Source organism: Myiozetetes cayanensis, unplaced genomic scaffold (genome assembly GCF_022539395.1).
Source record: "Myiozetetes cayanensis isolate MyiCay16 unplaced genomic scaffold, myiCay2020 scf14, whole genome shotgun sequence".
NCBI classification, from domain to species: domain Eukaryota; kingdom Metazoa; phylum Chordata; class Aves; order Passeriformes; family Tyrannidae; genus Myiozetetes; species Myiozetetes cayanensis.
The window spans coordinates 4,114,722-4,126,739 of NW_026087048.1; the positions used below are offsets into that span (position 1 = coordinate 4,114,722).

The 12,018-nt window shown below is 51.0% G+C and overlaps 1 protein-coding gene across 4 annotated transcripts in view; it reads left to right on the plus strand.

Moving 5' to 3' along the window:
• NPTN (neuroplastin) overlaps nt 1-12,018 on the plus strand; it is a 46,061-nt gene that overhangs the window by 33,213 nt on the left and 830 nt on the right. For 3 of the 4 annotated variants that reach the window (XM_050309086.1, XM_050309088.1, XM_050309090.1), the window contains 4 exons: nt 1,864-1,997; nt 2,806-3,079; nt 11,287-11,308; nt 11,669-11,742. In XM_050309086.1, coding sequence (XP_050165043.1) covers nt 1,864-1,997; nt 2,806-3,079; nt 11,287-11,308; nt 11,669-11,729 — 491 coding nt within the window. In that variant the 3' untranslated portion in view covers nt 11,730-11,742. The remainder of the gene's footprint in view (nt 1-1,863; nt 1,998-2,805; nt 3,080-11,286; nt 11,309-11,668; nt 11,743-12,018) is intronic. The other variant, XM_050309089.1, reaches the window with a different exon arrangement.

Below are 12,018 nucleotides of genomic sequence, written 5' to 3' on the forward strand. Positions count from 1 at the left end.
TTTGGAGATGGCCCCTCCTTACAGTGTTGCTGTCTGTGGGCTGTAGGAGAGCTCTAGGTCACCCTGCAGTACAGGTTGAGGTGTCCTAGAAAGCCTTCCCTCTTCCTTTCCCTCCCTCTTTCCCAACCAGCAGCTGACACAAAGTGGGCCAGCTGTGCTTTCTGCCTCCCCTGGCCCCTTTTCTCTGCATGGATCTGGAAACCGAGTGCTGGCAATGGAGCCTGTGTGGGGCTGCAGCTCCAAGCTGATGAATCTTGTTGCTGCTTCTCCCCTTGGGGGTCGTTTCCAGTCCCTTTTGGCAGCCCAGGTCTGGGATCACTGCCTTGTCACCACATGTCTCTTGTGCTCCACTCCCACTGGCCTCTCGTGTTCCTGAGGCTGGAGAAGACCCCTACTTGTCATCCTCAGGGAAGCAAAAACCACAGGGAGGTCACTGGGCTCACCCAGCTGCTGCCTGAAGGAGAGCTTCCTTGGCACCTTTCAGCAGGCCATGAGATGAAATTCCCTTCCTGAGCCATCAGTATTCAGAACAAGTGCCATTTTCCTCCCTGGGGCTGCAGACATTGCGGGTGCACGGCAGTGCTTGGGGTCCTGAGGTCACACAGCACACACGACCCTAAAGCTCATTTATTTTCTGCTTGAAGACCTCCAGCTCAAACCCCTGATTTCCTCTGGGTGTCGCTGCCCCTCGTAGGCACAGGTGGTGTGGAATGGCCTTGCCTTTCCCACTGCCTTCGGTTTCTGTACCTGGCAGCTGCTTTTTTGCACAAGACCAGAGAATTGTTTTTGGATCTGGTGTCTTCATTCAGTTCAGGTTTTGTGTCTCTCAGAGTATTCTCATGTTTGATGTGGATACGTTTTTAGGTGTCACTTAAGGATAAATAAAACCCCTTGATTTTGTCCTTGGCCTTGTTCTTACCTATCGTGGTTATGGTTGGCATTGTCTGTAATGAATTTTCTGGCACCTGTCTTAGCTTCATCCTTTAGTCAGAACTCCTGCAGAGCTCAGGGGTGTATTGGGAATCCTGTTGGAATTTCCACAGGCGCTTGGAGAATGCCTGGGTCGATGGATGTCTCCTGTGGCATCTTTGCAGGTGGACACAGAGGCTCAGGAGCACCGTAGCTCTGGTGTTCTTACATCCTTTTTTGTTCTTCAGCAGCTGATTCTGATAATGTTGTGAGAAGCACAGTTAATCAGCTGCATTGCTGCTAAGGAGGATCCAAGGCACGGGATGCTTCCTGCATTTCAAACCCCTTGCCTTTGAAATATGACAATACTAAGCGCTTCAGCTTGCTAAGCAATTTCCCAAGGAGTTGTAATTTTTGGGACGAGCAGGTTCAGCTGATGTCTGGTAGCACAAGATGTTTTGTTCACTTTGATCAGAGCCGTGAAATCCGCTCCATTATTTCAGCTGCAGGTGCTCCCCCTGTACCTGTCTGCAGGGGGGACTTGCTAGTGGGGAAAGGAACTCTCTTTGGAAGGAATTCTGGTGCTTGGGGGTCTCTTCCTGGAGCACCCAGGCTGGCCTTTGACTGGATTATCCGATCAGTGTCCTGCCATCACACAGCAGGCCACGTGTGCTGTAATTAGTGGGCTGGAGGGCTTTAAAGGTGGTCACTGCGGCCCCAGAACCATCTGCTCCAGCCAAGGTTCAGCTCAGGCGCTGCACTGATCCAGCCTAATCTCTCGTGAGGTTTTAGGGCTGCTCTGATAAACACAGAAATAAAATCTCGATTTTTCCTCCCAAAGAACAGGCTCAGTGTGGGAAAGGAATGGCTTCCAGGGAGCTGGAAGACCTGTTTTTTGTCTGTATGACTGAAATAACTCTCTTTGCACTGACAAGCTGCTCCCTTGTTTTGTAGCCACTCCCGACATCACCGGGCACAAGCGGAGTGAGAACAAGAACGAGGGGCAGGAGGCCCTCATGTACTGCAAGTCCGTGGGCTTCCCCCACCCCGAGTGGGTCTGGCGCAAGAAGGTCAACGGGGTGTTTGAGGTAAGAGGAGCGGGGGCCAGGCACTCACCCACCTGCCCAAATCCCTGGAATTAGGGAAAGCAGCACTGTGGCTTTAGGGATGTGCTACTGAAGGTGCCTCAAAATGCAGCTCCTCAAAAGCCTGATCAGTCAGTGAGCTGAAGGCAGCAGTGGGGATGGATGGATAAAAGATGCATGTTTATGGTATTGGGGTGTGAACACAGCTGCTCATGGCACTGCTGATCAGTCCAGCATTCAGGATATCTCCTACAGACTGCAAAATCTGAGTTATGAAATATGATTTAAATCTGCATTTGGCTATAAATTCCTCCCAAGTTTTCCAGTTTTACTGGTTGAGCTCACAAGACTCAGCATGAGGAGGTGGCAGTGATCCCTATTAGTGTTCAAGTGAGCATATTTTTTCCATGTAGCAACTGCTGCAGTGAGCAGGAAAATGTGACCAGCAGTGGAATAGCAGAAGAGAAGCTGGAAGTTGGGCTTTCTGTCGCTATATGACCTGCCAGAGAGGCAGCAATTGGAGGGATGGCTGAGTAAAAAATGTTAAGCAAATAACAGGATGGGCTGATTGTTCACAGTCAAGCGTGAGCTCAGATTCGTATGGGATGGTGCTGTATGTGCCCATGTGCACATGTGCGAGTGGTCAGAGGTGGTGGTGACGTGTGGGGTGTTTTTTGGTGGTGTTTTGAAGCACAGCTCCCTTTAGAGAGAGAATAAACACCAGCTGCGGGCTTCTGCCTCCAAGCTCTTCCAGTTCCATGGCACACAAACCAAAGGCTCTTGCTCTTTCCCACCCTTCTCCTTTCACCAGGACATCAACAACTCCTCCGGCAGGTTCTTTATTTCCAACAAGGAGAACTACACCGAGCTCAGCATCACAAACCTGCAGATCAACGAGGACCCCGGCGAGTACCAGTGCAACGCCACCAACCAGGTGGGCTCCGTGTCGGTCACGACCATCCTGCGTGTGCGCAGCCACCTGGCCCCGCTGTGGCCCTTCCTGGGCATCCTGGCAGAGATCGTCATCCTCGTGGTCATCATAGTTATCTACGAGAAGAGGAAGCGGCCGGACGAGGTGCCGGACGGTAAGTCTGCCCAGCGCCGCCACTGAGCACGGAGCACGAGGAACGAGGGAAGAGAACCCATGGGAGCACAATGGAGTGGGGCCTTGGGGCAGGAAGGACCAGCAGCCCAGTTTGTCCGGCTCCAAGCTCTTTGCTTTCTCATCTGTTCCTTCTCCAGACATAAAAGCCCAGAGGGTCACAACATTGGATTTTCCAGAGATCTCAGACCACGGGGTGGGAGGGGGGTTATTAATATCTCTGAAAAGCTTTTGTTGCACGAGGGATCTGGTGCTCCCATTGCTTTCCTGCTGTGGTAGCCCTGGGAAATCCTGCCTGAGGGCCCTAAGGAGTGCAGGGCAGCACAGGGGGAGAGCTGGAAGCCACTGCTCCATGACGGGTAGCAACTCCCTCTTCCATGTGGCGTCCAGGTCAGACACTGGGCAGGTTCTGTAAGGAAACACTATATTTAAAACTAAGGAATCATTACATTTCAAGGGATTGGGACTGCAGATACTTCAAAACTGAAATGTTCACAGAGTTCAGAGGGGTGGGGGAGAGCTCTTACTCTGCTGTGTAGCTGAATTTGTATTTAAGGAATGCTCTGGAAACCATATCTAGTAGTCATAGTCACTGAGTTAGATTTTATAAAGATTAGGCTTTTATTATCAGGTTTGATGGTAGCAATAACTAGTTAAACTGTGTTTGGTACATAAAAATAGTAACTTTCATCTTTGGGCTTCTTCTGCCCACCTTCCTCTTTAGAGGCTGGGGAAGGGGCAGTTTGAGGCTGAGTATTTGCAAGAACCACACTGAGAACAGAGGCTTTAATGCGCTCCTAGCTGCTTACTACAGTGTGTAACAGGAACCTCCCCAAGGACTCCTTGGGAGGAGCAGCTGGAACCTCATCATGCTGTAGGAACATGAGATGTCCAAGCAATGGAGCAGGTGCTTCACAGCCCATGGAGGGACCAGTACAGGCAGCACTGAGCCCTCAGCACCTTCCTGGGCAGGCCAGGCCCTCTGAGTGGGAGATGATTCCCAAGGCAGCTGGGACACGCTGTCGTGGAGCTGCATGAGGGACTGATCCCAGCACAGGGGGTGTTTGCCCTTAGGATGGGAATAGAGATGTGAGACAGGGATCCGTGTGGGAAGTGGGGGCAGCGCCACCTTCACGGGGCCTCACGTGTCTCAGAGCACGAGGAGAGAAGCTGGTGACACAGATAACAAATGGTAACAGCGGGGGGAATGGCTGGGCTCGGATCACTCCTGTGGAACACCAAAACTGGCTGAAGTAGTGCCTACCTAGAGCAAACCAGCTTCTGGTCGTAACCACTGAGTAGCACTTACTAACTGCTTACAGAGCATGTGTGGAGACTGCTCTGGGTGTGCAGCCAAGCAGTGAAACTGCAGTGCATGTTCCTGTGCATAACTAACAGCTTCCCAGGCACCGAGGGCTTTGTGCTGCCCACAGCCTGGCCTCAGAGCAGCCCCAGCCAGCCCGGAAAACTTGCAAAAGACAGTCTGAATGTTCTCTTGCACCTCCACTCCGTGTTGGTGGCTCTTCAGAGTCCCCTGCGTTCAGAATTTCATTTGGTGAAGTTTCACAAGGACCCAAACAAGGTCTAAGTAATTTGATATGTCAGCATTCCCTGCAAGAAGCCCCAAATGGACTGAATCCCCCAGGAATTGGCTTTGACTTGACCACATTGCAGCACAGCCACTGTGGAGGTGTGGGAATGCTGGAGGTGCAGAGCTCACTGCCCGTTTGATGCCAAGGCTGAGTTTTCCTGGCTGGTCTGGTCATTCCTCAGATGCCCAAGGGATCCAGGCCCATCATCTCCCATGGAGTTGTCCAGGATGATGAGCCCAGGAACTCAGGTTACTACATGGCTTTGTTGGGCAGCTAAGCCAGAGCCCTGGAGAGTGACACACCTCCGGAGGGGGGGACAGATGGACAGATGTTCCCCCTGTCCACCTTCCCTAGGGACAAAATCCGTGCTGGATGTCACAGTCCGTACCTGTGCTTTAGGTTTGCCTGGTTGAAGGGACACAATTGGCGTAACGCTGACTTGAGTCCTGCATTCCTTGGATACTCTTGCATTGAAGCTTCCCGTGGTGCTGTGGTGGGAAGGGCCCCGCCAGTGGGGCACTCGCGAATGCACACGTGGGAAATCGCCAGGAGCCTGCTGATTCCCACACGTGGATGTCTGAGTCGGTCATCCTTCATTTTATTATTTTCGAGACATGGTTACGAAATGCCAAAGTTAATGTTGGAACGGAGTGGCCTGCTTAGCGTTTGGAATTTCAACTCCCCGCTTCCCAGATCACACCTTCTCCTCCTCCTCCGCGTGCCGCAGTGAGCCAGAGCAGCGACGGCAGGGAGCCCCTGGCTGAGCAGCAGCCTGGGCACGGGATCAGGCCAGACAGCACATCCCCTCCCAGCACGGGGGCAGCAGCCGGGATCCTTCTCAATGGCTGCTCAGGTCTCTGTAGTTTTGGGTGTGATGTGCTCGGATTTAGGGGTTGTGGTCCTGGCAGAGCTTCACGTGAAGCTGCTACAGCAATGACTGAGCTGTTTGTGCCCTTTTCTCCTTGGTCCACTCCAGATTTAGACACTGAGATTCCTTCCTATTCCACCCCCATCACCCCATCTTCCAGTGGCACCTCTGGGCCTTCCTTGGTCACCAGGTTTCCCTGATGTCCTTCCTGAGCTGTGCCACGGCAGGCAGCAGCAGTCCAGCTCCCGCAGCCAGGTCTGAGGATGGATGGCCACTTGGGAGCCCTGCCCACTGGATCGTTATTGCTGGGCTGGGCATGTCCTGCTGCTGCAGGATGACTCCTGCAGATGAGATGGCTGCTCCCTGTAAGGGACTGGACTGTTGGGGTGCAGGTGTTGTACCTGTGGTGTCCCCCCACCACAGGTGCCTCCCACCCCCACTCAGGGATCCTCCGAGAAGATCTCAGGAGTGGGAATTTCTGCACAGACTAGTGCAAAGATGGCTCATTCAGGCTGCCTTGAAAGGATTGTTTTAAACATTTGGCAGAAAAACAAATGCTAAATGTGGTCACTTGCCCTGTATGGTGGACAATCAGAGGCTTTTGGAGCTGGAGGAGCTACTCAAGAGACAGCTGAAGCACCCTCAGCTCCTGGCGGGGGCAGTGCAGGGTGGATGCAGCTGAGCTGTGCTGTCTTGGATCCTGATGGGAGCTTCAGGTGCCCACAATGAGCTCTCCTTATGCCTTGTCCAGGTGTTTTTAGGGCTGGCTCAGTTCAGCCTACACAGATGTCAGTGTTCAGGGTGTGCTGTCAGCCCCTGGGTGAGACCAGCCTGGTGCTGAACAGCAGTGTCCAGTTAGCACTGGGGGATGTGACTACTTGGAGAAAAATGTTCTCTTGGGGTGAGAGACTTCCCGGGTATTTGGGATGCTCCAAAAGTGCCTGCGGACTCTGCCTGGCCAGCCCAAACAGACAGTTGAATTAATTCCCATCTCCAGGTTCTGTAGGCTCCACCTGCCCTGGCTCAGTGTCCCAGCTGCCCCTCCCTGGGGGCTGGGAGGGTGACAGATACCCTGGGTACAGCTGGAGTTCTCTGTTCACTGTGGAGCGAGGCCACTGAGGTTTCAGAGTTTGGGGGGATCAAGGGCCGGCGTTACAAGACCCTTCCCCAATGGAAAATGTGTTCCCTGTGTCTGGAAGAGCAGGGCCAGTCGTTTAACTTTGGCATTTCCTGACTGCAGGTGTTGGTTTTGCATGGACCTTGCTTTCTGTGTTCCGGTGAATTGCTTTCTGTGCCTCAGGCCAGGGCTGCTCAGGAGCTCCTTTGCTAATATTTCCTCCTTCTCAGAACTCAGATTTGTGAGTCGATTCTTATTCCTGCTGCTCAAAGGAACTTTACACCTGTGAAATCCCTATTTCCACCAAAACAGTGCAAAGATGGCATCGGGGGATGCCTGGCACGGGGTCTGCTGTGGTGCCCGTGGATTAGGGGTTCTCACCTCCCAGGGTGAACCTGTGAACCCCCTCACACCCAAATCCCGAGCTGGAAGGAGGAAGGGAGGGTAGACTGCGCTTCAGTCCCGCATCCATTCAAAATGTGAGTTGTGACTTGCTTTACGTGTGGTAAAGCAACATCCGGCTCACATCCTGTTCCCAGAGATCAGCCAGGGGCTGGAAAATCCAGCGCAGGCAGAGAACGTGCAGCTTCCGTGGCTTTTGGGACAGAGCTGCATGAGCCTGGCATGTGGCTGGATGCACGGCGGGAGCGGTTCCGCAGGGGCTGCTGGCACTGCTCCCAGCGGGAGCGCCCGGGGCTGCCCGGCACCAGGAAGGGAAGCGAGTGGCTTCATTCCTTGGGGTCCCGCTTGAGCTGCTTGGTGTCGATAGAGGGAGATCAGCCATCGGGACCTGAACGTGGTCTAGCAAAGGTGTCTAAAGTCAGAGGGTTTCCTACTGTTGTTGGAACAAATAGCCTAAAATTAGTAAAGCCGCTGGTTTAAAGGGTGTTTTCCGGGGTAAGTAGAAAGTAAAAACTCCCTGGCTACATTCCCTGTAGGAATGGGAGCAGTTTTTACTTGAAAACCCACGTTCATGATCTTTAGTCCAAAGCCATGAGGTGACTGGGTTATAACGTGTCCCTTTTCATTCTTCCCCTCTCATTTCTCAGCCTAATCCAAAGACTTCCCATAAACTTCCTCCTGGCTCTGCAGAAGCTCCATCCATATCCCCACATTCTTTCTAACCCTCTTTTGTTTTTTTCTTGACTTTCCCTGTTCCTGCTATTACTGTAAGTAATTAAAAGAAACAAACTGTTTGCACTGCAATGGTTTTACCTTGTAATAAGTTGATTTTTGTGATTTTTTTTTTTCCCCCTATTATCCACATCTTTCTCTCCCACACCTAAAATTTATCAGGGGGAGGAAATTGTGAGGCATGTGCATAGTGAGGCTATAGCCATCAGCTATTCCCAGCAGCATTGTTGGATCCCAGTGGGAATCGACCAGCACAGGGGCTGTATTGTAACACAGGCTGTCCCAGGCTCTGGCTGCTCCTTCTGAGCATCTGAGCTTAAACTGAGCAGCAGCAGGGGATTAACAAGGCTCCAGCTCAGTGGTGGTCCGTGCAGGAAGGCATAAGATCAGAACTGTCCCTGGAGCTACTGCTCTCCACTCCTCTCTGAGGTTTCTAATGGCTCAGAGGAGCTGTGGCTGCCCCATCCCTGGAAGTATCCAAGGTCAGTTTGGACAGGGCTTGGAGCAACCTGGGATAGTGGAAGGTGTCCCTGCCCATGGCAGGAGGGTGGAATGAGATGGACTTTAAGGTCTTTCCAACCTAAATTACTCTGTGATTGATTCTTAGCAAGTGTTAAAGCACGAGCCGAGACACAGAATCCCTTCAGATGCAAAAATTGGAATCTAAGTGCTGGAAGAACCTGTTAGTGTTTCATTTTTAACTTCCTCCAGTCACAAGATGCTACCCAAGATTAAGTTGCTATTAAAAATAAACCCTGTAGCTTCCCAAAGGCAGTAGAAGAAACTGAGCAACATCTAAAATGCCGTATAAATTAAGGCTGTAAGGAAATGCAGAGGGGAGGGGGGCACAAAGCACATTCCCCTAATGCCAGTAAGTGGAGGAGCTAAGGGAGATCTGCTTGTCATCACCTCCCAGTTTTAATACCCAGATATTTTTGCCCACAAGGACTGATCACGTGTTAAAGACAAGCAGCAGTTCTGCCCTTCTGGTTCAGAAATGTGTGATTTTGGGGGCACCACTAAGCTGGTCATCCCACACCCACAGGAAGGGCCTGGCTGTGGGGGGGTTTGTCGCTGCATTCTCTAAACAGTGGGGTTTTTGGAGCCTGCAGATGCCCTCCAGCTCGCAGAGGGGATCCCTGCAGGAGGGGTTTAGCGTGGCCGCTGGTGGTGCCAGCTGGGCTGTCCGTGCCATTGGTGTTACTGAACCAGCGCAGGGCTTTGGCATAAAGCTTTGAGTTATATTGATCTTGTCGGTTACTATGACTTCTTTTTTTTTTTTTCCCCCCTTCAATTGCATCATACCCTTAAAAAACGGTGGTAAGTGAGAGCTCTGCATGCTTTGGAGTTTGTTTAACCTCCGCTTCAGTCTATACAACGCACAAGTCATGACGTTAACACTCTTAAAACTTCCTCATTCACGTTCACAACTAATTTGGATTTCAGTTTGCTGTTTTTAATCTTTTCTTTAGTCTGATTTTGTACTGGTTTTTCTGTTGTTCTGTTGCCCCCTGGTTTCGCTGAGGGTTCGGTCTCTGTCTGTACTGTACTGGGGATGCTTTTCCAGCAGTTACTGGCTCACCAGGATAGCGACGCACCGAGGAATCTTCCTCGGTCTTTTTCTCTCTGTTTAGGCGTAGATGGGACAGGGACGAGTGGTGGGGATCCACCATCACTAAGTATTCCAGTAGGCTTTTTTGTTGGGTCTCTGTTAGGAAAACACCTGATGGCAGCCTTCATAAATGTGAAACTTCTTCTTTTTTTTTTTTTTTTTCTTTTTTTTCTCCAAACACAAACCTCCTGATCTGAAATGGGCATTTAAATATTTGAGCAGAGAAGGGAGAACGGTTATTTTTCTAGCGAGATCTCCACGGTGCAGTTCGATATTGCTGAAGTCCAGCCAAACAAACTCCCAAAGCTGTCGATGGTGTTTGTCAGAGCCGAGAGGAGTCTCGGGGGGCAGCGCTGGGTTTGGGGCCCGGGGCTCGTCCGGCCCGGAGCGCGGAGCTCGGCCTGCTTTCAGATCTTTCGATTCCCAAAAGATGTTTGTGGAAGGAAGCCGTAGATTTCCTCTGCTGTGCTTTGTGTTTCAGTACCTGATGTGTCTCTGTATATCTCACTGTATATACAACAGCACATTGATGTCTGGCTGTCCTTCCTAGTCCCAGTTCTCTGTACCGTGTCCGATAGTTACTGTTGCTGGTAATGGAACTCTGTGGACACCGGTGTGTCGCTAGTCTGTTATTTTGGCTGTAAAGCTCTTGGTTTGTGGTTAGTTCTTTATTTTTTGGAGTATTTTTTGTTCCGGTCACTGTCTGTGCTAGCGGTGGCTTTGCCTCTCCGTTGCCTTGAAGGTCCAGGTGGAGTAATGTCCCCTTTTCCCGACATTACTCCTGGCGTGTGCTCATGCGGATGCCTACACTGTAAGACTGTAATTTCCATAACTGCTTCATGTGCACTAAGCACCCTTGTGGAATCCTGCTGAGAGTTTCTCAAAGACTTCCCATGAAAAATCCCTCTGGCACAAGGTGGGAACAGCAACTCTTGAGTGCCCCAACCAGCAGGGCCTGAATTGGTCCCCCCCAAAATCCACCTATGGGAATGTTAACTTCCAGGATTGGTTTCTGTACTGCTGTTCAAATGCATTTCTGTCTTCTGTACTGCAGCCTGGGAGAAAATACAGTGTTTGAGAATTCGAAAAACAGTCCAATTGCTCGTGAAAGAGTTAATGCCAAACATTCCTCATTGGCAGATGTTTCCCCCCCAATTCTTAAGAGCAGTCTTTTGCCAAGGGACATGGGCAGGACGATGCTGTCGGTGTTCTGGAGGTGTCACAGCTCCTGACTCTTCCTGGTGACATCGGGTGGCGCTGCCCAGGGACCACAGTTGGGGCTGGAATCGAGTGTTCCCCTTCAGCCTCCTCCTAACCTGGTCCCTTCTAATTAAACATTGAGAAAAATGGGGAGGGCAGAGGTGGTTTCATCCATGGAGGAAAATGAGTTTTGGGGTATGTCCCTTCTGAGCTGTATACCAGGAATTACCCATGAGCAGTGGAGAAATGGCTTACAAATTGAAATATATATATGAAAAATAAAGTCAATGCAAGCAAACAACCAGCAGGATTTTACAACCGAACCGTTGGTTTGTCTCCTCATCTATTTTTTATGAGATTGAACCACTGGAACTTGGGGACAAGATGAGTCTTGACCATGTTGCACCAATCTGTCCGCTACAGTTGCAGTCCTTCATGACCAGCATTCCAAGTGTTAACTAAACCCATTGAAGCAACATACCTGCCATTAAACCCGAATCCAGAACAGTAACTCCATGACTCCTTGCACTCCCGACTGGAATGGCCTTTGATGCTGTAGATAGATGATTTGCTGCTCGCAGTGCGGCCGCGGTGCTGGGCAAACACTGACTCTCTTTTTCTTTCCTTCCCTTGTTTCTCCGGGATCGCATCGGGATTCTTGCTGCAGATGATGAACCAGCTGGGCCAATGTAAGTGTGTTTTAAGGAAAAAAGTACTATTTGGGTTAATCTGGGGGGTTGTGGGAGGTGGCAGAACATATGATTGATGGTGTGTGCCATTACGGATGGTAACGGACACTGGTGTGTTGTTTGCTAGCACTGGAGGAAAGAAAAGCAACATCTTGCTAGAAAATAAATACTGTGGTACAGTATGATGTCTGAAAGCTGTATTGTCTTCAGCCACTTAAAAGAGAGGAAGAGGGAAATGCTGTTGAAATAATGATGTATAAATAATTGCATATAATTATGTACAGATAAGTACAAATAACATACATTTTCCCTGTGTTTGTGGCTGATTTTGGTGCGTTTCTTTACAACTTCTTTCTCCAGGAAAACCAATTCTACAAACAATCACAAAGATAAAAACTTACGCCAGAGAAACACAAATTAAAAATGCTCATCATGTAAGTATTCCCCGTGCCCTGCTGGGAGAGGGCAGGCTCAGCCCTCCCCTGGCCGTAGCGGTTGGGGCGCGGAGGCAAAGCGCGTCCCACGGATTCAAACGCTCCCGGCTGCGCGGAGGACGGCGCTGGCCTTCCTGCCGCGCCTCAGGGAGCGCTGGGGGGCACCCAGCCATTGCTTGCCTAAAGCAGGCGGGTGGTTTAACGCCCCACCTGCTACACAAACACTCACTGCAGTTAAAACGCCGCCCCCTCTCCGCGGGGGCAGGAGTGGCGCTG